This window comes from Coturnix japonica, chromosome 25 (assembly GCF_001577835.2).
Source record: "Coturnix japonica isolate 7356 chromosome 25, Coturnix japonica 2.1, whole genome shotgun sequence".
NCBI lineage: Eukaryota > Metazoa > Chordata > Aves > Galliformes > Phasianidae > Coturnix > Coturnix japonica.
Genome location: NC_029540.1, coordinates 487,012 through 512,880, shown reverse-complemented (window position 1 = coordinate 512,880; position 25,869 = coordinate 487,012). Strand labels below are relative to the sequence as shown.

The window sequence follows — 25,869 nt, the reverse complement described above, 5'->3', positions numbered from 1 at the left end:
TGAACCCTGTGCCATGCAAGGCTCCATTGCTGCCAGCTGATCCCTGTGCCATGCAAGGCTCCGTTGCTGCCAGCTGATCCCTGTGCCATGCAAGGCTCCATGCTACCAGCTGAACCTTGCCATGCAAGGCTCCATTGCTGCCAGCTGATCCCTGTGCCATGCAAGGCCCTATTGCCACCAGGACTGAGACCCCACTGGTCAGGCCTGCATCACCTTGTCCTCATAGCCCTAAGATGCTTCTGGACGCACACAGGGCTGCGTCTCTCCTATAGGAATGGGACCTGGGTGTCACAAAGAGGCAGCAACCCCTTCAGCCACTCAAACATCTCCAAACAAATGCAGACCTCACCATCAGCTTTGTCCTTTGCTTGTAAAGCAGAACAAAATCCTGGTCCCACTGCTTGCCAAGCCCCCCCACTATGACCTGAACCTCCAAGTAGAAGTCATACTGTGAAGATCTGATAGGCGAGACATCAGGAACCTACACAGAACTGGGGCTCTACTGAGATCCAGTCTGAATCCAGCCAGCTCCATAGTCAGGAAAGGTCCTGGCAGGGAAACATCTAGGAACATTCCAAGCCCTGTTGCATGCAAGGAAAAGGGATGAGGACGAGGATGGATGCCTGACTGGCTTTGAACAGGATCTTGGAGCAGATGACAGCAGCTCTGCTGGCGAGACACACTGAGCTCCTCTCCCCATCATCCGCCAGTGTCCTTCCGCTTCCCATGTTCTTCTCTTTGGATGCAGATCCATCTTTTTCATGTGGTGCAAACACAGCATTTCTTTGGGTGCCAAGGACTGCGTGTAACTTGTCGGCTTGGGAGTGTTTGTATCTTGGACCATAAGGGAATAGAAAATGCTGCCCAAAATGTTTATGGTATTTTTAGGCTAAGACAAATCTGTTCGATGCTTCAGTATGAGCATCCTGGGGGAGGCTGGGCAAGGTTGTATCAATGAACAAAGCAGGGAATCATGGCTGTGAAATGCAGCAATTGATGTGCATGGGGATAAGGCTACGACCAGTGCTTGAAATAACATCCAGAAAGGGAGTTCTGAACAACTTAGGAAGGTCTGCAAAGGCCCATGGAGCATCCAGGTGCTTGTTGGCTGCTTGGTGCTGAGCAGAGGACAGAAGATGCTGCTTCAAAGCACTCACAATGTGATGCTTCAGGGAGGTAACAAAAACAACAAACCAAAACCCAAAACAAAAGCCAGTTTTTTGGGGTTTTTTTTTGAGCTAGGTTGTGGGATTGCCTGCTTTATCCTTTATGAAATCAGTGCCTGAGGTTGCTGAGTTGCACCAAAGGGTTTCAAAGAAGGAAGAATATGCAGGTCCAAGTGGCAGGAGATGAAGGCCTGCATCCTCCTCACCATGCAAACCCCAAGTGACTAACGGTTCCAGCAGTGCTAATTGATGCCCGCCCATAATGTCAATAATTACCCAGGCAGCCCTCGCATCTGTCTGCATTTGCCCATGTACAAAGGGAGCTGCCCACACACAGCTTGAAGCTGATGAGTGACACACGCGTGTGGTTCCATCACCACGATGTGGATGGGGAGCCCAGTGAGCATCCTGAGCTCCAGAATGGGACATGGGAATGAGGAGGATCTAATGGGGGTGTGAGCAGAGTGGGATTGACCAAGAGCAGCCTGCAAGGGTTTGGAGGATGCAGGGGGAGCAATGGGTGTCACCAGCCTCAGCTTCAGCAAGGGTTAAATGCTGTGCCCTTGTCATCCCTGCCACAGAGCTGGGTCAGATAGGATTCACTAAATGCATCTCCATCAACTCAATGGGAGGCAGGCTGTACTTTGAGCAGAGGTCAGAGGAGAGACACTCAAAGCCCCCCACCCCAATATCACTTGATGTGAGCTGCTGGTGCAGCCCCCCACTGCATATAAATGACACAGCCCACAGGGGCAGCTGCAGCACTGAGAAGTGCCTCCAAAACCCAACCTGGTTAACCTGGAAAATCCCACAAAGCCACAATACACCTCCATTTCACAGCACTAAACTGCCACGTAACTCCAGATGGCTTCCAAAACTACCAAAATTTGACCTAAAAAGATGCCAAATCAACCTGGTGTTCTGCTCACTCCCTCTCACATCCTGCACACAGCCCTAAGCCCTTACTACAGTGGGATGTGGTCTCACCTCAATGATGTCTGCATTGGTCCGGCTCTCATGGGGCTCACTGTATTCCGTGTATTTGAGCAGCACTTTGTCCATGTCGGTGCTGGCATATTGGAACAGCTTGTTGGAGTGGTTGAAGATGATCAGGGCGATCTCGCAGTCGCACAACACGCTCAGCTCGTAGGCTTTCTTCATCAAACCGAACTTACGCTTGGTGAAGGTCACCTGGATGCAAGCAGAAATTGATTTGGGATGGACACCAAAGGAGAAGCCAAAGGAAAGTAATACAGAAGGAAGACACCTCTTGTATTCAGCTTCCCCAAGTGGACAACAATCCCAAGCTCTCCTCTCCTACCCCCTTCCCACCCCCCATCCCTTTTTGCACAGCCCAACAGATTTGTGCTGCTTCCTATTTTGGGCTGGCGAGGCAGACACTTCACAAAGAGCGGAGCTTGATTATCAGCATTGGAAATTGCATATTGCCAAATCAAGAGGAAAAATAAATTTCAGCAAAATCCCCAGCAGAGAAACCATCTGTCCGGGGGCTGCGGGTTGCTGGGGTGGGGGGGGAGGGAGAAGAAGGGGGTTAAGTTGAATATTCTCATAGCACAGAGCTCTTCCTTGCTCAATGCAACAGCTTGGATGTCACCAAGCCCCAGCATGGAAAGCACAGGTGTGAAATGCAGTTTTGTGCCCCAAAGATCAGAGAGCTGCACGTTCCACCTGCCTGTGCTGCTTTCTGCTCTCCTGGTACCTTGCATGAACACTGAGCATCTCATGGAGAGCTGAGCATCAGGAGGTGGCCATTGCTCAGGCTCCAAACCCAAGCGATTCCCAGCCTGCAATGACCCCCCCAAGAGGATGCAGTTGGTTGGAGGGGCTGGTTTGGGGCTCCTCATCCCAGTCACTGCACCTATGGATGCTCTAAGCAGCTGAACCCCCAGGTGGAATAAGGTACAACTGAGTGCTCTGTTAATAAAAAGCAAAAGGGAAGGAAGAAAAAAGCACGGAGGGGAGGTTCTCACACTGCTTCAAGCTGGGGCAACAGGCAGCGACCAGCTGTGACACCCTGCAGTGTTGGAAGCTCAATCCCACTTAGGACCACGGTCACAGCATTGATCTTGAAGCTGAGCAGCTCCAGCTTGAGGTGTGGAGGGAGGAGCACAGTGAGACTCAGCAGTGCCATAGGAGCTGAGCCTGAGCTTCCCAAGGCATCATCAACACAGCCTAGCGTGCACCCAGTGACCTGTAAGAGCACACAGCCTCCCCATCCCCGCTGCTGGAGCTGGAGAGCATCTCATCCCACCCAGCCATCTCCTGGAGATGATTAAGCAGTAATGAGATTGGGCTCTAATCACCTCGCCTCGTGCATCACTTGTCCCAGCTCCAAATACAAGCTCACGTGGCCAGCGGGCACCATCCCTGTATCACCCAGGGATCCCAAACCAACGACTGATGGGGGCTGCTCTGAATTCCTGGATCCCTTCAGTTCTGAGATCACCTGCCCAGAATGAAACAAGCTGAGCAGACCAAAGATCCAAAGGATCCCCATCCCTTTGAGAACAAGGGGATGTTTCCTCCTTGGTGCCCACAGCTCTCCTTGCACTGAAAAAACCATAGATCTGCCCTTTAAACCAGCCCTGCCACAAAAGCATCAGCTACCTGCTCCCTATACATCCACCAGCTATAGGGCAGAGAAACACCAAACCCTGCTGTGCCGTGCAAAAGGGGCTGGGATGCACGTGGGCACGCGCCCCATCTCAAAGAATTAACCTTATAAGTCTAAGAGGGTAATCAAATCTCATGCTTCAGGGCATAAACTGATCACCCAAGAAATCAGGAAGGAATTACTGCCCCACACAGCCCTACACTACCAAGGGATTTTTGCCTTTCCCCTGATGCAAACCATATTGGTCATTGCCAGAGTCAGCAGCCTGGCCCTGAAGGACTGATGGTCTGATCTGTTCTGGCAAATCCTCTCCAATAATTCCCCTAATGACATTAGAGACTCTTACTTGCTTTCCTCCCCTGGGTTTGGCTTCTGCTGTAATCCCAGTCCCCTCTATGCAGACTTGCACTCCCCACGCCGTAAGGGATGACTGTTGCTGGACCAGAAGAGCACAGCCACAGCAGGGAGGCTCTGAATGTGACCCCCCCCCCTATTTCTAGCATCCCACACCCACAATATTCCCATTTCCAGATGGGAAATATCAGCAGGAGAGCAATGAACTGGAGCAAGACAACCACCCCAAGGACCTGAGGCTCACTTACACATCTGACACTATGTGAAAGGGCTGCAGACCCCCACACCACGGCCCCAAAAGCCTCCCCCGCTGCTTTGGCTGCTGGTGCTGGCAGTGAGATGCTGCTTTCCCATCCCGAAGGCTTTATACAACAGTGCTGGGCTGTGCCACCAGCTCCAGCATGACCAAAGATTTTCCATTTGCTGCAGCTCCAAACAGGGTTGGCTGCGTGCGTGCAGCACTGCTCTCTCATGCACATCCCCAGCAAGCAAACCCCAGCTTCTTTAACAACCCCAAAGCCTCGCTTGCTGCTTGCTATGGAAATAAGCAGCGCCAGGAGCAATCAGGCCCATTAGCAAAACCACTTTACTCCCATCCTACCCCCCTAACCACCAAATAACGAAGACAATCTGCCATTTTCCATTGTTTGGCTTGAGGAGCAATAGGATGGTTGAGAGCATTCTGCTATCTGCAACTTCTCAAGCATCAGGGATAGACAGCACGGTTTGATTTTCCTGGAGGACAACTCAAAAAGCAATAGAAGTTGTAGGGAAATGCAATGGTGGAGCAACCACAGAGCAAAGCTGCTCCAGCAAAGCTCTGCCACGCTGCAGCTTGGGCTCAGCAAGGTGAGAATTAAGGGGAAATGATGTTTTTCTTCCCTATGAGATGCATGGATGCATCAGTGCAGGTATGAGGAGGAAAAAGCCCCAGACACACGTTAGATCTCCATTGAAAAGAACTAGAATTCCTTTGGGTTGCTCCTTGTTGTGGCATCTCTGCTCTTGGCATAGGAAAATGGGGTGGTCTGCTGGGCCTGGGGCATCTTCTGCAAGCAGCCTGAGCCCAGAATATGAGGCTTAGTATTATGGGATGAGAAAAGCAGAGCTTGGCCCTGAGGGGTGTAAGTAGGGAGTTAATGGGACCCTCAATACAGGTGAAAATGGGAATATAGGGGCACAAAAAGGGGGGACCCACCTGTCGGTTCCTCTCATCTGTGATCCGCTGGATCTGGATCTTTTTCCTCCCCATCTTCTTGTCAGGAGATCCTCAGCACAGCGTCGCTTGAGGGGGGGGAGGGGGGGGGACGTGTGAGAGGAACCCCCTTTTAAAATGTTCTCATGAAAAATGAATGGGAGAAAGGGAACGATGAAGAACCGAAGGGAACCAAACGGAAAGGAGCCGGGCACTCAGTTCATGGCACCCTCCGGCGAATCCAATGGGGCTGAGCCATCAGAAACCTGCAGGGATAGAGGATAGAGGCAGAGGTGAGACCCGAGCCCATAGATTTGGGGTAGCATCCCATCCCTATCTATTTCAGTGAACCCCCCTACCCACAACATGCCATCATTACCATCCTCCTGGGACACAATGACTTCTTTCCCCCCCCCCCCTTTATAGAGCCACGAGCAGCTGGTGATTAACACAGGCAATTTAAATCCATCTCCAGTTCCTGCACGTTGAATTTTAAAACGTCTTTATTTGATTACTCAAAGTAAAGAAATATGTCTATATAACCAGGCACAGAAACCTAATTCTTAGGGGCAGGGGGAGGATATGGAAGGAAGCCAGGGTACCCCACGCACCCCCAGCCCCATTTAGGAGTGCAATGGGTGGGATAGGGCAGCAGAGGCACCGAGTGCCTTTTCCCCTCTGCTTTCCTCTGGGTTCTTTCTTTGAGTGCCTGAATAAGGGCAGAGATAACGTTGCACTTAACACAAGGGTGCCCCGTGCCAAAGGCTTGGGCTGAGGGAAACGTCAGTCCCAGAATAGCTCCCTATCTGCCTCCACTTGGCAGCATGGAATGCTCAGGCTGCTCACAAGCAATGTGACCACACAGAACCTCCTCCCTCTCCCACCACCCAAAACCTGAGCTCCCATCCTATCCCACAACCCCCCCTATCCAGCGACCCTCACCCCATCCTTCACCAGCCCAACCCTATTGATCCCCCCCCCTTCTCTCCCCTCCCTCCCACTTTCAGGGTTCAGAGCTCTGTGAGTCACTCGCCCTACTTATTTTTTTGGCACCATTATTCATTGTGCTGGGCTGTCTCAGAGCTGATTTGAGCACTTGAAGAGAGGGGATCATCCTCTTCCCCATCACCCAACGTTTGCACCCCGGAGCAGCCAAGCATTCAGAAGCCCAGAGAAATAAAGGACAACACAAACCCTTCTCTTTCCCCTTATAAATCCAAATAGGAAAGAACCATGCAAGGACAAGCACGCTGAGATTGCATTTGTTCATTCAAATTACTGTGTGCATCCCATCCCAGCCAAGCAGGGATGCAATAGGGATGCAGCCAGGATCTGCCTCCATATCCCCACCTGCAACAGCCTTTGCAGGAGCAGGCTGGGAGCTGAGAGGGCTTTGCAATCACATAGAAAAGTGGGAGGAAGAAGGACTTTCTGCAAGGTTTCCTTTGCAGCTTTTCCCCTTGGAGGTGGCATTTCTGCAATGCGGCTGCCAACCCATCCAACCCTGAGAGGAGCTCTTCAGCAACAGCAAGAAGCACTAAAGGGAGAACAGGCTGTAAATCCAAGTGAAAGGAAACCTTAAATTCTACCCAGGATGTAGAAGATCTTCCCTACAAAGGGTTTGAAGATGAGCAAAGCCCAGTTCAGCCTTTGCTTGGGCACCAAACCATGTTTCCTTCCCAAAGCTGCAAGCAAAGCCCAGGTGTACAAACACAGACCCCCCCTTCCCTTGTTCCTTTTTGCTCCTGGTGCTTTACTTGAGACTTTGGGGGTGTTGGAGCATCCCCCACCCTTTCCCCTTCCTGGCCAGGTGGTTGTTTCACAAAGCCCACCCTTATAAAGGCTTCATTTTCTGCTTAACACCTGCAATAAAGGCACCCAACATCTCCATCCCAGGACAAGCAGCCAACACCCCCAGGCTGATATAACACCCCCAGGCTGATATAACACCCCCAGGCTGATATAACACCCCCAGGTTCATATAACACCCCCAGGCTCATATAACACCCCAGCATGTCACACTAGCAATAGGGCAAAGCCCAACCCTTAAAAGACAATGGAGAATCTCTGCAGCCCCAGCAATAGGAATCATCCCCCTTCACTTCACCCCCCCTCAAACTCCAGCACCCCTCATGTGCTCTCACAAGGCTGATTCTTTCGCAGAGCAATTAACACACATGCCAATTAACTCCAAGCAGGTGCTGGTTAACTCTGTGCTGAGTAATTCAACTCCGGCTCCCAGCAAATTGCTTTAAATTGGGTAGACGAGGGAGGGAGCGGAGTTAGCAGTTTGCAAATAGGGGAAGGGATGAGAAGGAAAAAGGAGGCTCTCAGCTGGGAGATGTTTGCACAAAACAAGGGATTTGGGGGTGCTGAGTCCAAATGCTGGCAGGCAAAGAGCTGCTCTCCCCCCCAAGCCCTTATTTCTGGGTTCCTAGCTATATATACATATATATATATATATTCCCAATCTGTTTTACCTGTTGCTATATGATTTTGCTGGGGCCCTTTGCACCGTTCTAATACTGCTCCCCTTCCCATTGCACGAGCCCATGTTTCCCTATGAGCAAACAGAGCAGCACTGGGAGCTTCACGTCCACTTTCTGAGCCTGTTTGCTGTTTTTAATGCCCTTTTATAGCATCTCCTTTTTGCTGCCTCCTCACCAAAGCCAGCCCCATGTAAAACCCCCCCCCTATAAGCTGACTGTCCTCTCCTACAGCCCCACCTGATGCACAGCATCAGCTCCAATAAACCCAACGCTGATTGGGATGATATAAAGGAAAGATCAAACCCTGTGCATCCCAAAGACTGAGGGAGAGAAAGGCAAAATAAAGGCAGGAAACACATCCTTTCCAAACAGCAACAGCAAAGTGTTTTCATTTCATGGCTCTGCACTTCCCAGTGTGTTTGTGGGCATGGGTGCAGAGCCTATGGGGGCATGAAAAGGGATGATGGAAAATAGAAGTAAAGTGATGCTTGTTTGGGAGTCCAGACCTTAATTTTGATGCAGCTGGTGTTTAGTAAAGTCTTCCCTGAGCTGGTGATGGGAAGAGGGTACGAGGGTGGGAAGGTGGAAAAGCAGAGGGGTTGGGAAGGATGGAGAGGGTGAAGGGGGAAAAGAAGGGAAGGGGAAGAGGGGGGAAAAATGGGAAGGGGAAAAGGGGGAAAGATGGGAAGGGGAAAAGGGGGAAAAGGAAGGAAAGGGGAAAAGGGGGGGAAGAAGGGAAGGGGAAAAGGGGGGAAAAATGGGAAGGGAAAGAGGGGGGAAGGATGGAGAGGGGAAAAGGGGAGAAGGATGGAGAGGGGAAAAGGGGAACAGAAGGGAAGGGGGAAGGGGGGGAAAGAAGGGATGGGGAAAAGGGGAAAGAAGGGAAAGGGAAGAGGGGGGAAAGATGGGAAGGGGAAAAAGGGGGGAAGAAGGGAAGGGGAAGAGGGGGAAAAGATGGGAAGGGGAAGAGGGGGGAAAGAAGGGAAGGGGAGAAGAAGGGAAGGAAAGGAAGGGGAAAGGAAGGGAAGGAAAAGAAAAGCCCTCCCCTGTGAAGGTGCCAACGGACCTGTGCTGCTCATCATGCGGAGGAGGTGGATGGGAGAACAGCTGAGAGTGGTGCAGAAAATCCTAAATTAAAGGGAGAGAGGCTGTGGCGTTTCCCACCTGCTGCAGTGCATGAGAAATGGAGGATCTGCTGCAAAGAGGCCGTGCAGAGCTGCTCATCCCAAGCTCAAACCCCCTGGGTGGGTGCACTGGGATGCTCCAAGGGCAACCAGCACCAACCTGGGTGACGTGGTTTTATGGGCTTCCATCAGGAGGAGGGATCCCAAACCCAGGATCTACAACACCAGCAGCATCTGCATGGGCTCAAACTCTCTCCCATGGCCCAAATCCACTACACAACCAAGGTTCCCAACCCTACGGTGCCACACATCTTGTCTCACCACAAGGGCTGGATTTCCTCTGCTCAAGGATACGGAGCCAGCTCCGGTCACCTCTTGAACCTGACTGTTTAGCTCTAGTTCTTGCCTTCCTGTTTCCTTTCTCGCTGACGGCCAGGGGCTGCCTGTTGTGATTTAATTGTTGTTTTTGACATATCCTCTGTGCACCGACACCAAGGACTCTTCGTTTCCTCCTTGTTGCTTTCAGGACCAGCTTCCTCTTGCTACGAGGAGGGTGGAAAACAGCCCCTTGATACACACAGACACAGCACCTAATGCTGCTGGGCACCGTCCTTCCTCTTCCTCCTGCATTGGCTCTGCTCTATACCCACTGTCACCACCCCATGCCAACCACTTCCATCACCCCTCCATTGCTGTGCCACTGTCCCCTAATGAGCCATCATAGCTCCATGCCATCCCATTAAGCCACCATATCCCACCCAGGATGGCACCTGGGGGACAGTGACTGCATAGACATGCAGTGTTATAGGGCAGGATAACAGCCACAGCTTTTAGTACTATAGCCAGTGAATGGCTATAGCTCAGCCACTCAGCATTGTTTAGCACCTCTTTATCTCCAAACCGAGATCAAAACCACACAAACACGCTCGAGTCCCCTCCAGAGCTTCTATTCTGGTTTCAGGATGATGCTATCTGGGTTCCTGTGCACAGCCTCCAGATGTATGTACACAGGGGGGGGGGAGGAGAGAGGAAAGAGGCCGAAGAATGCTGCTCTGGTGTGAACCTGGTTGGGATACAGAGCTGCACATTGAGCCCCAGCCCTTATGGGGACAGATCCTGCTCATGGAGCAGGTGTAGCAGCACAGGTCCTTAGAGCTGGTGCAGTCTTTGCATAGCAAAGCACTGGGCAATGCAGTTCAATGGGTACCTGGCTCCCACCAGGTGCATCCCACAGCCACAGGTATCACCACGGGAGGCTCCAGAGAGCAAAATCTGGGCTGGATTCAGCTGAACCTCGGAGGAATTTGAAGGTAGAAATATTCCTGACCCAGATTCAAGCGTTCTCTGGAGGAAAGCAGATGCCAAACTGCGCTGCCAGCTCTGCTGAGCTGTAACAAAACCATGGGTTGTGCCAAGATTGGCCGAGACTGGGGAGAAAAGAGCAGCCTTGCAGTGATGCTGGAGCACCAATGCATGTTACACTGGGGGTTTGGGGGGTGTTGAAAGGCTTTGGAGCAACCAGAGGGCTGCAAAGTGGAGGTGCCAGGCAGTACTTTAATAAAGTGACCTGCAAAGCTGCCCATATTGGGCAACACAGCAACCCTGGTGACAGCAGCATCCTCATTCAGGACAGGATGGCACATAGGGAGAGGGTGGACATCCCATACCCACCCCATACACCCACCCACCCATCACAGTGCTGCCCATCTCCTGCATGGGAGCATCCCAATATAACGAGGTCACTTCACCTCCCCCCCTTCCTCTCCCAACCCATAACCAGCCCAAGAGCTGGGATGAGTCTTTATTTTTTCTCTCTCCCCTTGCACTAAGTACAGTTTTCTAAATGAAGGGGAAGCAAGAGCCCATTATCCAGCTCTGTCGCCCACCCCCACGGCTCCCTGCAGGGCATGAAATAACCACCTGCCAGCTCCCCGGAGCCGTGAGCTGCTGCAATGATATCGCAGCTTCCCCTGTCACTATTGTCAGAGCAAAATTTAGATACCTGGTAATGAGGAGGTTTAATATGACAGATGAGAGGTTGACTCATTAAAAACGGGAGAGAAGGAGGGAGCTGAATTCGGGGATGGATTCTGTGCTCCCAGCCCAGATGGAAACGGGGAGGATTGTCAGATTTGAACCCGTTGACAGCAAAGAGCAAAAGCAAAAAGCAAAACCTGATGGCAAAACTCAGTGTGGGGCTACTGGGGAGGGAAAGGGGATGGATGGGGGTGGAAAGGGGGGATGGATGGGGGTGGAAAGGGAGTGTGGATAGGGAGGAAAGCACTGTGGTTATGGTAAGAATCAGGCATCACCCCATAGGAGAGTGTCAGCCCCTTGCTAAGGAGAAGGCAGGGACCCACAGCTTGAAAAACCCCTAAATGCATTGAGCCCCAAAGGGACAAACCCCATCCCGTGCTGCTCATCATCCCGTGCGGCCACATCGATGCCACTGCAGCGTGTTTCCCATTAGCACAGCCACGCTGCCAGCTTTAACCCCATCCATGTCCTTCCTCTGAGGGCATTACACTTGTACAGCATATGGCAAGGGAAGGAAGGAATGGATACCTAAAAAGACACTCCTCCCTGCAGGCTTTGCACCTAAGCTTTCATAGGGGTGGATATTAAAGGGATTACTAGCACTATTACCAGCTCTAACCCCATTGAGGATCACAGCAGCTCCGGCTTCAGAGCACTGAAAACCCTGCAGGAACTCAGGCACTCCTGCACTTCAGCATCCCTGCATCTGCACACCCTTGCACATGAGCATCCCTGCACCACACATCCATCCCCTGTATCTGCATGGAGGAAACAAAGAGCCCTGCTCTGAAACGAGCAGGAGGGTGTTAAAACCCCAACACTGACCTCAGAGGAACCACAGTAAACAAGCGAGTCAATAAGGTGGGCTGCTCCCTGCTCTGTTTCCTGTTTGCTTTTGCAGATCCTGCTGCAGGGCCGCAATGGGACGGTCACTGTTTGACACTGGTCACCAGCCACGTGGAAATAGGGTGGGGGGACCAAAGGAGCAATGGCCCTATAGAATGCAGAGCATCCATGATGCTACGACACACACTTGGTGCCTGGGTTTTATCCTTGTTTGATGTTTGGGATCTGGGCATGTTTGCTGCCTCCTTGATGTCAAGAGGACGAAATCCCAGCTCTCCGACCCTGCAGTTGAACCACGTCCCTGCTGTGCCTCAGTTTCCCCCTTCCTGTGTAGCTGACCCCCTTTGCAACCCAACCACAGACACAAAGGGAGGCACAGTCACAGCATAAATGTGCATTGAAGCAATAGGGGCTCAATGGAACCCCCCCTCCAAACACCAGGGCTAAAGTAGATAGGAGGGCTGCAATAGATAAGGGTTTTAAATCAGGCCCTATGCTCAAGGATCCAGGGTGTTGTTTGGTTTCAAACCCTGCTTTTAATAGATAAAGGGAAAATACTAATTAAAAATAAATAAATAAGAAATAATAATAAGGGAGGGGGGGGGTGAGGAAAAGCATCCACGTCTTCAACAACCACAAAACACATAGGGGGGAAAAAGAAGAGGGGGAGGGCAATGAAAAGGGGAACCCAGTTGGGCTGGCAGGGTTTGAAGCGACTCCTCTGGTGAAACAAAGAGAGGGGAAAAGGGAAAAAAAAAAGCAAAAAAAAAGCAAAAAAAAGCAGCTGCTAATTTTATCTCTCCAGTGGAAAGAGTGAGTTGGGGCTTCAAGGAGACAGGCTGGCTGCAACCCGGCTGTGTCTGCGGGTGCGTGTAACACGGTGGGATCCCGGCGTGCCCAGGTTTTGTGTCGGAATGCAAAGTCGGATGATTATAAAAAGAATGTGATGCAATGCACGAGACGGCCAAGGAGCAGACAGAGTGACCTCAGGTCTTTTCCTTGTCGGAGAGAAAGCAGATTTCTGCTGCAAAATCCCAGTGAGAAAAGCAGGCTGGCATAGACCCTGCAGCTTTATGCACGTGGTAATGGGCACGTGATTAACCAGCAAGGCTGTAGATGACACTGGCTGTCTCCAGGACATGAAGGAGTTGATTCAATTAAGGTCACAGCCCTTAGAAGAGCTCCTAGACCAGATGTGCTTGGGTAGAAAGAGGTTGGGAAAGCAAACTGCCCATTGAGCTGATCAAGATGCAACGCTGGTGCAATACAGTGGAGCCATGATCCAATGCAGCCTATGGAGCTTGCTCCAGATTCAGGGCAGCAGAACAGCTCTCCAAAAGTCCTTGCTCCTGACCTTGCAGGGAAACGACCATCACTTCCCATCTCCATATCCTCAAATAGATCACCCGGTGCCCTGCCCTCATCCAGCACTAAAAAGCCATCAGAAGGCAGCAAAGTGCTTGGCAGGGAAGGGAGAAGAGCCCCCTCCTCCATCCAGGAGCTTGGGGCAGATTATTTTTAAGATCCTTCTGTATCTTCTATCGAAATCAATAGGAGGAATATCCATTACACGAAACCAAAGATCCCGCATAAAACAGGGGACGAGGCTCTGCCCCTACCACAAGTGCATTACACAGACAGCAGAGATGAAAACATTTACTGTAACAGCAATAAACAGGCAGAGAAGGTCAGGAAAGGGGAGAACGCACCGAGACCTCGTTGAACCACAATGTCCTTATTCCAGGGGACAAAATAACAGCGTTATGGCCACAGGTCTCATGTACTAAGGGACGAGCTGTCCTCGGCTGCCCTGCTTTCCCTGCTTTGCCATTGCTTTGTGCCTATTTGTTTGCTGCTTTGGGATGTTGGGGATGGCCATGCTGGTGCATGGGGATGGTTTGGGAGTGGTCCTACCTGCAATGCAGACACCTGCAGCTTCAGCCACCGAGCATCGACCAGGCTGCAAAAGAAAAGGGGATGGCCGTGAGCTGCAAGGAAGCAGGCAGCAAATGGAGAAGCCTATGGGTAAGCAGAGACCCAAGGGTTGGGGTCTGTGCATTTTGCAGCCTCAAACCCCAGCTTGGAAACTGCAGGTGGGATGAAGCTCCAAGTGCAAACGTGCAAAGGCTCCTGCACAACCCCAGCACAGCTTGAAGCTGAGCCATGCAGGACTCTCATTTATCAGCCCTATCCTAGCAATGAAAAGCCACTAAGAGGAAAACAAGGCACTGAAAGGGACCCCAAAGATGCTGTGTGCCAGCTCCAAGCTGAGCTGCAGCCTCACCCAAGGGAGGAATTGTGCTCAGCTTTCCGGCATCCTCCATTCCGACCACAAAGCAGCCTCTGCTCCCACTGCCTCCCCTCCCACAGCCAGCTCACTTCCTGACATTACAAAACTCAGCCTGAATGAAGCTGGACCAGGGAGCACATGGCTGGGCTGGGGGCAAAAGGAACCTGATGAGGCCTCTATCTGTGTGCATCTATCCCATGCTTTCTATCAGCCTCATGCACATCCCAGCTCTGCATTAAGGATGGGGAGCTCCAGCTTTACTCTCCCTTTTGCACCTGCTTTAGTGGCCAGAGCTGGTCAAACACGAGCCCCATAAAGTACAACCCTTGATTTCCTTGCATGAAAAAAAGAGCTGTGACCTGCAAAGTGAGGGAGCAGGGCAGGTAAGCTGCAGGAGCTTCACCTTGTGCATCCAGGGCGTGCAGCAGTGCAACCCCTTGTGCATCCAGAGCACGTCAGCACAACCCTGGTGCATCCCAGGGATGCCAGGCAGGCAACCCCTTGTGCATCCAGGGGCATGCAAGGCCAGTGCACACCCTTTGTGCATCCAGGGCATGCAGCAGTTGCAGCCCCTTGTGCATCCAGGGCATTGCCAGCAGTGGCAACCCTTTGTGCATCCAGGGCATGCCAGCACAGTGCAACGCCTTGGTGCATCCATGGCATGCCAGCAGTGCAACCCTTGTGCACCAGGGCATGCAGCAGTTGCAGCCCTGTGGCATCCAGGCATGCAGCATGCAACCCCTTGTGCATCCAGGGCATTGCAGCAGTGCAACCCCTTGGCATCAGGATGGCAGCAGTGCAGCCCCCTTGTGCATCCAGGGCAATGCGGCGCCCGATAGCAACCCCTTGTGGCACAGGGCATGCAGCAGTGCAACCCCTGTGCATGCAGCACTGCAACCCTTGTGCATCCAGGGCATGCAGGCAGTGCAACCCTTGTGCATCCAGGGCAAGCAGCAGTGCAAACCCCTTGTGCATCCAGCGGCATGCAGCAGTTGCACCCTTGTGCATCCAGAGGCATGCCAGCAGTGCAACCCTTGTGCAATCCAGGGCATGCAGCAGTGCAAACCCTTGTTGCATGCAGCACTGCACCCTTGTGCATCCAGCGCATGCAGCAGTGCAACCCTGTTTGTGCCATCAGGGCATGCAGCCGTGCAACGCCCGTTGTGGCAATCCAGGGCAATTGCAACAGTGCAACCCTTTGCGCATCCAGGGCATGCCAGCAATGCAAACCCCTTGTGCTCCAGGGCATGCAGCAGTGCAACCTCTTTACCTGCATCCAAGGGCATGCGCAATGCAAACCCCTTGGCATCCAGGGCATGCAGCAATGCAACCCCTTGTGCATCCAGGGCATGCAGCAGTGCAACCCCTTGTGCATCCAGGGCATGCAGCAGTGCAACCCTTTGTGCATCCAGGGCATGCAGCAGTGCAACCCCTTGTGCATCCAGGGCATGCAGCAATGCAACCCTTTGTGCATCCGGGGCATGCAGCAATGCAACCCATGCTTCTGCTTTCAAGGCTTACAAGCTGCATGGTCACAACATAATGCAGGGCATCATCAAGCTGTGTCACTGCTCACATGGGAGCAGGGTGGAGGATGTGTGAATGCATGGGCAGGGCTCACACCCTAAGCATGCAGCAGCAGCCAAGCATTCAGCCATGCACTGCCCAGCTAAGCCTGGACCAGTGCAGAAAAGCCATAAGCAGAGATAACACCGGCGGCTGCTTATTTAAAGCAGCTGACATCACCTTCTCGTGGAGCAAATCAAAGTGGGGAGAAAGAAAAGGAACACAACAAAACAAGGGGAAGGAAAAGGAGGAGAGAGAAAGCAAGCAAGGGTTTTTTTGTCCAGCGTTCACCCCCCAAAAAGAAACGCTGAGCAGACAAAAGAAATCTGTTCCTGTTCGGAAGCTGGAGATGTGGTTTCGCTCTGTGTGGGCAGCACAACCCCATGGCACAAAGTTCATGTCCCCTCCTTTAGCCTATGGAGCTGGGTGGCTGGGACAGCTTCATGGCAGGCTGTGAGATGCTCAGCCACCTCATTAGAGCCAATTAGTGGCAGATGTGAGCTTAGCTCCGCAGCAAAGCCTGGCTGCAGGGAGATCTGTGCATGGCACTGGGCCCCCCTGGGTCACCATCAGGCCATGCCAATGTGGGGGCATTATTAGGGGGGGGTGGGGGCACAGTCAGTGCCAGGGGCCAAGACAGAGACTCAGATTGCAGAGGGGAAGAGCTGCCCAACCACAATCCCTCCTTCCCCTTTCCATGTTTCCTCTAGCAACGGGTCCGGGGCCACAAAGCATTTGGGCTCTAAACCCAAACTTCCCCCTGTGCTGAGCCCCGCTTCACCATCCCTCACCACGGCTAACAGAGCCGGCCCCAAACCATCCACCCATAAAACAGAGGCTCCTAAGGTGGATCTTTAGTTCAAACCACCATTGGAAACTTCATTCTGCTCATTGAGCTTGTTATTAATTGGCCTTTGCATACTGAGAATGGGAAGGGAGAAGCCAAAAGGGCACAGGGGGCAGTGGGAGCTGTGGGTCCCCCCGAGGCCCCAGGGCACATGGAGGGCTGACGGGGGCTGCGTGAGGGTGCAACCGTTGCAGCCGCTGAGTTTCGCTCTCGTTGGCCAAGTTCCCCCTTTGGTGCTGGAGATGAAGAAGCGAAACCTGCAGCTGGGTGGACGTGGGGGTGGGTTGAGGGCATAGGGCTGGTATCAAAGCATCACGTCTCAATGGGATCAAGGGGCAAGAGTGGGATGAGGGATGGGCAATGGTGGGTCACAGCACTCCTGTCCCTGGGCATGGCTTCTATGTGCATAGTACTCAGCACAGCCATAGGCATAGCTCAGCACAGCCCCATGCTGCTGAGCCAGATTGAAATGAACCCCAAACCCATTTGGGGTTTGCTTGATGGAGAAACCAAATGGGCTCCTGCCCATGTGCTAAAACAGGGATGCCTGCAGCACCCAGTGTTTGCTCTATGATGCCTCTGGTCACATTGCCACCTGCTGGCACCCATCTCAGCACCCAGCTCCCTTGGCTTTGGATGCCAAGCAGAGCATCGGGTGCCCCCATTGCATTGCAGCACTGAAGCTTCGTTTCCCAGACTCATTTGGAACTCACATCATGGCAGCATTGCAAGGCTGAGGAACCCCCAGGGCAGCAATGGGTGCTGGGCAGCACCATATCTACACACATGGTGCATGAATTGCCAAGCAGATGCCTGGTGCAGGTGAAGAAAAGCATCAACTCCATGCTCTCCCATATGGGAACAAAACCCTTCCTGGTTGACTGAGCAAACCTCGAGGTTCTGTATGGATTTGCCTGGCTCAGGGCAAGCACTCAGCCCTTCCCAGCACACAACTGGCCACGTGCATCTTGGCCGAGCACCCATTGACCCTGCACCCACCAGCACCCAGTCCAAACTCCACGGCCACTGGGCACAGAGGTCCAGCAGGACAGGAGACAACAGTGATAACAAGGAGCAATGCATGGGTCCCTCACTGTGCTGCCTGAGTCAGCAGCTCTCAGCACCCCCCATGTCTGCCCATAGCCCCCACCCGACCCCCATAGTGGCTCTATGGAGACCAAAGAAACACGGTCAGCCTGATAAATAGGGCAGGATGCATTGGGGGGGGGCTGCTTTGTGCCCACCTCCCCCAGTACTTTACAAACCTGAATGGCTGCATGGTGGGTGTGCAATCAGAACGCTGGTGCTGCAAAATCTGTGCTTCCCCCAAGCAAAGCAACTGGGAGCAAGGGGGGGTAACTGGGGACCAAGGTACAAGCTGGCCCCACTATGAGATGAACATCAGCCCTGAGGTGCCCAGAGGCAGAAATACAGATCCCAACCCTAAAATTCCAGGCCTGAGCTCTAAAACCACCCCAGATGCAACACTGCATTCCCAACCCCAAGCCCCAGGATACAGCAGGGATGCAAGGACCCCCCATTGACTCCACAGGACACAGATGGATCCCACCCCAAAGCTTTGTCACCTCCATCTCTTCCCATTCCACATCCATGGCTCCCACATCCCCCCCACCCCCAACCCCCAACCCCACTCCTTCCTCCTGCAGGGATCTGAGCTCTGCCGTCACTGCGCCCACGCAGAGATTTTGGAGGAGGAGGGGGATTTTGTGGGCAGAAAGCAGGTCTCAGTCATTTGGGCTCAATGGGGCCGCAGCTTTCCCCCCCCCCCCCCAAAACATGAACTTCGAGGTCCTGGCTGCTTAAAAGCAAAAATAATAACGACCACGTTCGGATTTAAGATAGAAGGGGAACGTCTTTTCGGAGGGGATTTTGCTCCACGGTCGTCTCTTTGGGTCAATAAAAGGGATTTTTGGTCTCTTAATAATAACTCTTTTGGCTTTGAGTTCTCTGTGCTTGGCCCCTTCCTTCTGCTCCTGCTCACGTTGCATTCTTTTCTATCTGGTGGGGGATGCAATCCTGTTGTTCCCCTGCATGGAAACTGCAGCTCCATGAGAACAGAACTCCACCGAAGCAGAAGGTTTCCCATCTCCCATCTCCATGCATTACAGCACACAGAAGGGCTGCAACATGCTGCGTATCCACCTGGAAATGGCATTGCTTTCCCAGCCCCATCTCCTTCAGCAAAGCCACCCACCTCCTTCTTGCAGGGCTGCTACAGGGCATCAGGTCAAACTGCTGCAGCACAGCACAAAGGCACAAATGCAGCACAGCCACATTGAGGCTTTTTTGCATTCTTAGGCTCATTTTTTATCAGCTGAGAGTCAGAAGGGGCCAAGGACACACAGCCCAGCACCTCCCATAGCAGAGGGCAGGAGGAAAGCAGCAAAATCCAGCCCCCAAATCCACATTCCACAGCAAAAAAGAGAATTAAAAGGGCAAAAATAACCCCACCAAACATTTATTTAGAGGGGGAAGCCAGGAACCCCTTCCCTCTCACTGGCCACAATGGTTTTTATATGCAACCAGATAAAGCTGAGCTATCTCCGAGCTCTGGTCTGCACACACACACACATGGGTGTGCAAGGCTTCGCTTTGCTTCTTGCAACCACCCCGCAACAAGACCTGGGGCACCGACGACGCAGAGCTGGGCCAAATGCCTGCAACAACCCTGAGCCCTAACAGGATAACGAGCTCACAATGAGAACCTAATGAAGGATTAGCAAAATGCACTTTCAAAGAGATGAAGGCTGCGGGCGCAGCAGCCGCCTTTACCCCTCCATCTGCATCCCAGCTGCAGAGCGATGCTCTGCTCCCGAGTGCTGCTCTTACACCAAAGTTCCTCAGCTCCCATTTTAGGGGCCAAGTAATTGAATAAGATTAACCTGGGCCTTAATGCAAACACAGAGTCAGCCCCTCACCTCGCAGAGCTCGGCGCAGCGCGTGCAGAAAGGTCGGGATGCTGCTCCATCCAAAAAAGCAAAACGGCTCCGGTCTAAAACAGAAAGCAACACGGTTGGGGCTGCTCTTTCCTTTTGCTAGCTGCAGGGTTTTTAACCCCCCTCCCACTATATCCATATGCTATAAGACCCTTCTGCTGCTCAATGTTCAGCCCAGAGTGGTGTTGAACCCCAGGTACCCCAAAAACCCACCCCAAACTACAGCCAAAGCAATACATCCATAAGGGGATGTGACCAAGATCCACATTGGAGCCCATAGAATGGAGCAGATGAAGATGTCTGGAGCGAATCCAGATGTTTACCAGTGACGCAGGCGGAGGTATAAATAAATGATCTGCGAGGAATTCTCTTTGCAGGCATCTCACCCTTATCAGATCTTACAGAGACACGGCCCCCGTCCCCTCCCTGCCCCAAAAGTCTTGAGAAAACCAGCTATAAAATGAGAAAGAAAAATACATCCCTTGGTCCTGCCCATGAGATCCCATCCATCATTGGGATGCTGTATCCATCCCAGCTCTGAGATCTCATGGTGGTGATTTGGAGCTCGGCATCACTTGAGCTGAACCCTCCCTTGGCCTCAATGGGGATCAATGCAGCCCCCCCCCCAACCCATTGCCCCCCCCCCTTCCAGCACAGCCCTAAAAATGGAGGAACTTACAGAAGAAATCTCCACCTGCACGTCCCCACTGGTGAGAAAGCCTAGAAGTCTTTAATACATAATATATATGTATGTATATATTGAATACATCCCCTCCCATTTTATTCCCCCCCCACCCCTTCCCCAAGATTGCGAAAGCAAGAGGGCAGCCAGGGCTTGGAGCTGCAGCATTTCTGAGTTCCTACGGAGTCTGGGCTTCCTGCCACCAGCAACAGCGGCTCTGGGGGTGTGGAAAAAGAGGGAAAAAAAAGAAAAGAACCCACCCCACCACACTCCTGTTTATTTTGGGGGATGAGAGAGAAAACTCGAAATGCACAAAGAGCTGGGGGGGGATAAGGGGGGTGGATGGGGATAGGGAGAGCAGCTTTGGAAGGCAATGAGTGCTTTGCAATGGGGCTTGAGATGGAAAAGTGGATGGGGTTAGGGGGGGCTGCAGCCATATTGACCCCCAGCTGCTCTGCTACTGCATGGATGGGGGCAGCTGAACTCATGCCTATAGATCACAGCACCCTAAGGTGCTGACTGGGGGCACCCATGGGTGGCTGTGCCCTGCTATGGCCATAGAAATGACAGGGGATGGGAAGAGCAGCCTGACCCAGATTCCCCTCCAGCCTGATCCCTCAGTGAAGTCATAATCCTCACAAGGCTCCTGGGCCTTTCTTTTTTATATATATATTTTTTTCCTCCCCTTCTTTTTTAAATACATCCCTGCAAGTTGCCAGGGAAACACACGGCGATGCCATAATTTCAGCATTACAGACTTGAGTGTGAGAATGGTTGGGAGAAGGGGGCTGAAAACACAGACGAGCCTCATTGGGGACCTATGGAAGGGATAAATAAGACACAAGCAGCACCCAAAGCAGCACCCAGGCTCCATCAGGGTGATGAGGTCCTTCCAACCCATGGGGTTTGCTGTGCTCACATTGCTCTGCCAATATTGGGGTTGCAGGTGGGATCTCATCCCAATGGGATTTAGGGTGGGATTCATGGCCTGCTGCTCCCTGGGATGCTCATGGGTGCTCCCACCTCTGGTTCCAAGGACCCCCTGGGTTGGTGGGGGTGAATTGGAGGGTGTTGGGTTGATGCTGGAGCTCCAATTGCTGCTGTTGCATAGGAATGAAGCAAATCCCACCGTCGTGCATGACAAACCAGCTCCCTTCCTGCACCCCTTCCCAACCCACAGTGATATGAGATAGCCAAAAACGTCACACCAATCAAAATAAGATGGGCTGTGACCTATAAGCAAGTCCCAAGGGGAGCCAGAAAGCCCTAAAGACCCCAAAGACCAAAGTCTACCCCTATTGATCCTTATTGCTCCTATTGCCCCACTCTGCCCCTATTGATCCTTATTGCCCCACTCTGCCCCTATTGATCCTTATTGCTCCTATTGCCCCACTCTGCCCCTATTGATCCTTATTGCTCCTATTGCCCCACTCTGCCCCTATTGATCCTTATTGCTTCTATTGCCCCACTCCGCCCCTATTGATCCTTATTGCTCCTATTGCCCCACTCTACCCCTATTGATCCTTATTGCCCCACTCTGCCCCTATTGATCCTTATTGCTCCTATTGCCCCACTCTGCCCCTATTGATCCTTATTGCTCCTACTGCCCCACTCTACCCCTATTGATCCTTATTGCTCCTACTGCCCCACTCTGCCCTATTGATCCTATTGCTCCTATTGCCCCACTCTTTTTTATCTAGTTTATACCCCTATTTATCCTTATTGCGTCCACGCCCCACTCTACCCTATTGATCCTTATTGCTCCTATTGCCCCACTCTACCCCTACTGATCCTTACTGCCCCCTACTGATCCTAACTACCCCTACTGCTCCTTATTGCCCCCATTGATCCACCCTGCTCAACCGATTCTCAACCAATGCCGAGAAAACCCAACACAATGACTGGGAATGGGGATGGGAAGGTGGGGGGGGAGCATCGGGGTGACCTCAGCATCCCCACCATACAAAGCCTGGTGTGCAGCAAGCATGGAGTGCATGCCAAGCACCAACACCGCCCTAAAGACAGATGCTTCTCTCCCCCCCCCTTGCAGTAAAATGCCAGCTCTATCAAGAAGCTTTGCTGAAGGGAGCAAGAAGCAGCATACCAGCCACCAGCTGCTGCAGGAAAAGCCTTGGCTGCCTTCACAACCAGGATCTCGCTCCGACCATTTGTTCTGCTTCTATTTTAGCAAAAAGCAAAGGCTCGGAGAGCAGCTCCCGGCTGCGTTCTGTATATTGGTATATTGGGGTATATTGGAATAAGTGAGCAAGAGATGCAGTGCATGGGGGGGAGCAAGCTCAGTCCCTGCAGCCCCATGCATTCATTGCATTGTCCAAAGGCAGAACCTGGAGCAGGTGAGGCCAAATTTGGATCCACTGCTGCACATCAGCAAAGCAGAGCAAGATATTCAAGCACCCAGCATGGGCCAGTCCCTTGTTATCCGAATCAACTCTCTTCCAACACAGTTTTCTCAAGGGCAGGAATCCCTCCCTATGAAGCTCTGCTGTATCCCAGGGCAGGATAAGGCCAACCTGAAGCTGGAGGTTCCAACCACGACCCCAAATCATCCCCATTATTTGTGAGCCCAACGGGAATAGATAACTGCACCTACTGCCCCTGATCACCCCACTCTGCCCTATTGATCCCTATTGCTCCCTATTGATCCCTATTGCCCCACTGACCCACTCTGCCCCTATTGCTCCTCTCTGTCCCCACTGTTCTTATTGCTCCTATTGCCCCACTCTACCCCTATTGATCCTTATTGCTCCTATTGCCCCACTCTGCCCCTATTGATCCTTATTGCTTCTATTGCCCCACTCTACCCCTATTGATCATTATTGCTCCTATTGCCCCACTCTGCCCCATTAACCCTTCCTATCCCTACTACCCCACTCCGCTCCTATTGATCCTTATTACTATCCCTACTGTTCCACTCTGCCCCTATTGATCCTTATTGCCCCTTACAACACACCCAGCTCTAAGCAGCTGAGCAGAACCCAACGCTGCCCTGCAACCCAAAGCGAGCACTGCTCAATGATAGCAAAGAGAGCTGGGAACACGGGTGCTGTGCTCTATAACACCAAGGAGCTCGAGGAAAACCAGCACTTCATTGCATGTTGCAATGAGAACACGTGCACTGCTCAACACACAGCTGAGCTGTGCACGGGGGCACACAGACCCCCATAGATCCCTATGGAATAGGTGCAAAATGGGATGAGTTTTTTCCCCCATGCAAACCCCTCAATGTCCCCACATCTTTGCAAAGAGAAAGCAAAGCTGCGGAGCAAATCCCTGCTTTCCTATGAGCGTTGCAAACCTTCACCCCACTCTTTTCGGTGCCGAAGCGTTGCGTTGCTCCCATACCCCTTATTTAACGTGGTGGGGAGCAAAAGCAGGAGCAAGGAGAGAAAAAGCACGAGCAAACAGAGGCAATGCATGAGATGAAAAGCGACAGCTCTGAGAAGGCAGCGGTTGCCGGCAGGCAGGAGGTTTGATCCATCTTGAAAGCAAAAGCAAACTGCTGCTCAACCGAGGTGCAGGGAGAACCTCGAGGTCTTTCCGGAGCTGCCTGAGTTCTGATCAAACCCAATGATTAAATGTTTTGCTAATGAGAAAGTGTTGGGGTTGGGGGGGATAAGAGGGAAGGAAAGATGAGGAGCAGCAAAAGAGAGTGTAAAACTGGGGGGTATGAGGGGTTGAACCCCAATATGAAGCAGGGAAATAAAGGGGTATAGGGTGCCCACCCCTATGGCACCCAGTCATCACCATTGCCCTGCAGTGACTCATTGCAGCCATGCACTGCAATGTAGGGTCATCACCTACCACCCCATCACCAGCTCAGCCCCATAGGGACTATAAAACAGCCACAGAGCCCCATAGGCTGGAGAACCCACAGATGGGACAGTGCTGGGGTGAGACATGGGGGTATTTTTAGCTTTAGGGAAGTCCAGCACAGCTTGTGCACTCAGGGCACCCACGTCAGCTCAATGCATTTTATATGGTGGGGGTTTAAGGGTTTAAGGGTTTAAGGGACGCCTTGATGTGCTGCATGGCATCGTTATGTGCCTCGTTTAGGGGTAAGCAGCAAACAGCCCCTTCCATGCAATGCAGCATAAATCACAGCTAAACTATGGGACATGGGTGGCGTCGTGCATCAGGTCCAATGCCACCCATAACAAGGAGCAAACTTCCCATTGCTGCATGCTTGCAGGTTTAAATACATTGCAAAGGGCCATAGGGGTGGCATAGCTGTCCCCATATCATCCTACAGCCCCCAGGAGTGTTATTATCCCTATGTGCCATATATATACCCTGTGCACTGAGCTGGCTGTGGATGCCAGGTCACACTCTTGCTCCCCATCCACACTTCAGGGCTTTGTTCTCCTTTGCACAAAGATGCTTTTCCACGGCCCCAGCAACACAGAGGGACCTCGGTGTGGTTGTGCTTTATGACCATATTTAGGCTCCTTTACATCGTCGGAGTTGCAAGATAAAATGGGTTGGGGAGTAAATGAGAATCAGACCCCAATTAGCAAAGCCCACATTAGGCCACATCACAGCACCACCATAACTGGCATTGGGACACCAAGGTCACACAGTGACAAAGCCCAGCTCAATAAGAACCCAAGTCTGACCGAGATCCATAGGGCAGAAGCCACGAGTGCCATACCCCATATATCTCACCCCTATATACCTCACCCCCATATATCTCACCCCATATATCTCACCCCCATATATCTCACCCCCATATACTCAATCACTGCGTCCCTCTGCCCCGTGCCGACGGTGCCATCGAAATTGGAGCCCCTGTGTTCCCTAAAGCAAAGCCACCCTGGGGACATACAGCACCTGCTTGAAGCCCAGCACAAGTGTGGGATGCCTCAACCCCAAAGACAGCACGACAACTGCAAAGAGCTGAAGGGCAAAGGGAGGGGAGGGAGAAAAGCCAGGAGCTTCCAAAGGTCTGTGACCTTCATAAGCCCCCAATGGAGGTTGGAAGGGAAGGGGTTGTTCCCCAGGGTAACCCTATGGGTAGCAGGGAAGGGAATATTGAGCTTACCTGCACCCGAAGTGCTGCTCATCGTTTGGAGGAGGGGGAGAAGGGAGGGTGGCAACGTGCTGGGGGTGGGACAGCCCCGTCCCTTGGGTGGCAGAGAATGGGCAGCATGAAAAAGCCACGAGGGTTGATTGGGGGGAAAAGAGGGGGGGGGGAAGCTATAGGGCTGGCCAGGAGGGAGGGGGCTGCGGGGATTGGCAGCAACCGGGAGGAAAAGGGAGGAAGGGAGGAAGAAGAAGGAGGGAGGAAGGGCCCCCCTCGGAGCAGTGGGGAAAGGATGAGGAGGGAAGCGCTGGCTGCGCGAGGTGAAAATGTAAAACGCAATAATAAAACGAAACACGAAATAAAACGCAAGAACGGAGCCGATGAACGAGCTGGGGAAGGGAAGAAGAAGATCGGACAGCGGCCACCTCGGGCCGCCCCCGAACCACGCAGCGCTCAGAGCCGGGGGCACCGACCGGACTCCAACGGCGGAGGAGATGTGGGACCCCCCCTCACCACCCCCAACCCCCCCAGGAGGGGCCGAGGGAACAAACAATCGCAGCTGTCAGCCCCATAGAGGCAGCCGGCCAAGGCACCGCTCGCTTCACCCTAAAGCTGCTCTTGCCAATCAACCCCCCCCCCC

General features: G+C 52.6%; 1 protein-coding gene across 14 annotated transcripts in view; it reads right to left on the bottom strand.

Annotated features, from left to right (window-relative positions):
- The window catches only part of MEF2D (myocyte enhancer factor 2D), a 46,996-nt gene that overhangs the window by 20,052 nt on the left and 1,075 nt on the right, over positions 1-25,869 (bottom strand). For 7 of the 14 annotated variants that reach the window (XM_015884405.2, XM_015884402.2, XM_032449181.1 and 4 more), the window contains exons 2-5: positions 19,489-19,562; positions 13,761-13,806; positions 5,354-5,616; positions 2,154-2,357 (exon numbers count right to left, since the gene is read on the bottom strand). In XM_015884405.2, the coding sequence (XP_015739891.1) occupies positions 2,154-2,357; positions 5,354-5,407 (258 nt within the window). In that variant the 5' untranslated portion in view covers positions 5,408-5,616; positions 13,761-13,806; positions 19,489-19,562. Of the gene's footprint in view, positions 1-2,153; positions 2,358-5,353; positions 5,617-13,760; positions 13,807-19,488; positions 19,563-25,247; positions 25,336-25,869 lie in introns of those variants that run through there. The other 7 variants (XM_015884393.2, XM_015884399.2, XM_015884395.2 and 4 more) reach the window with 7 other exon arrangements.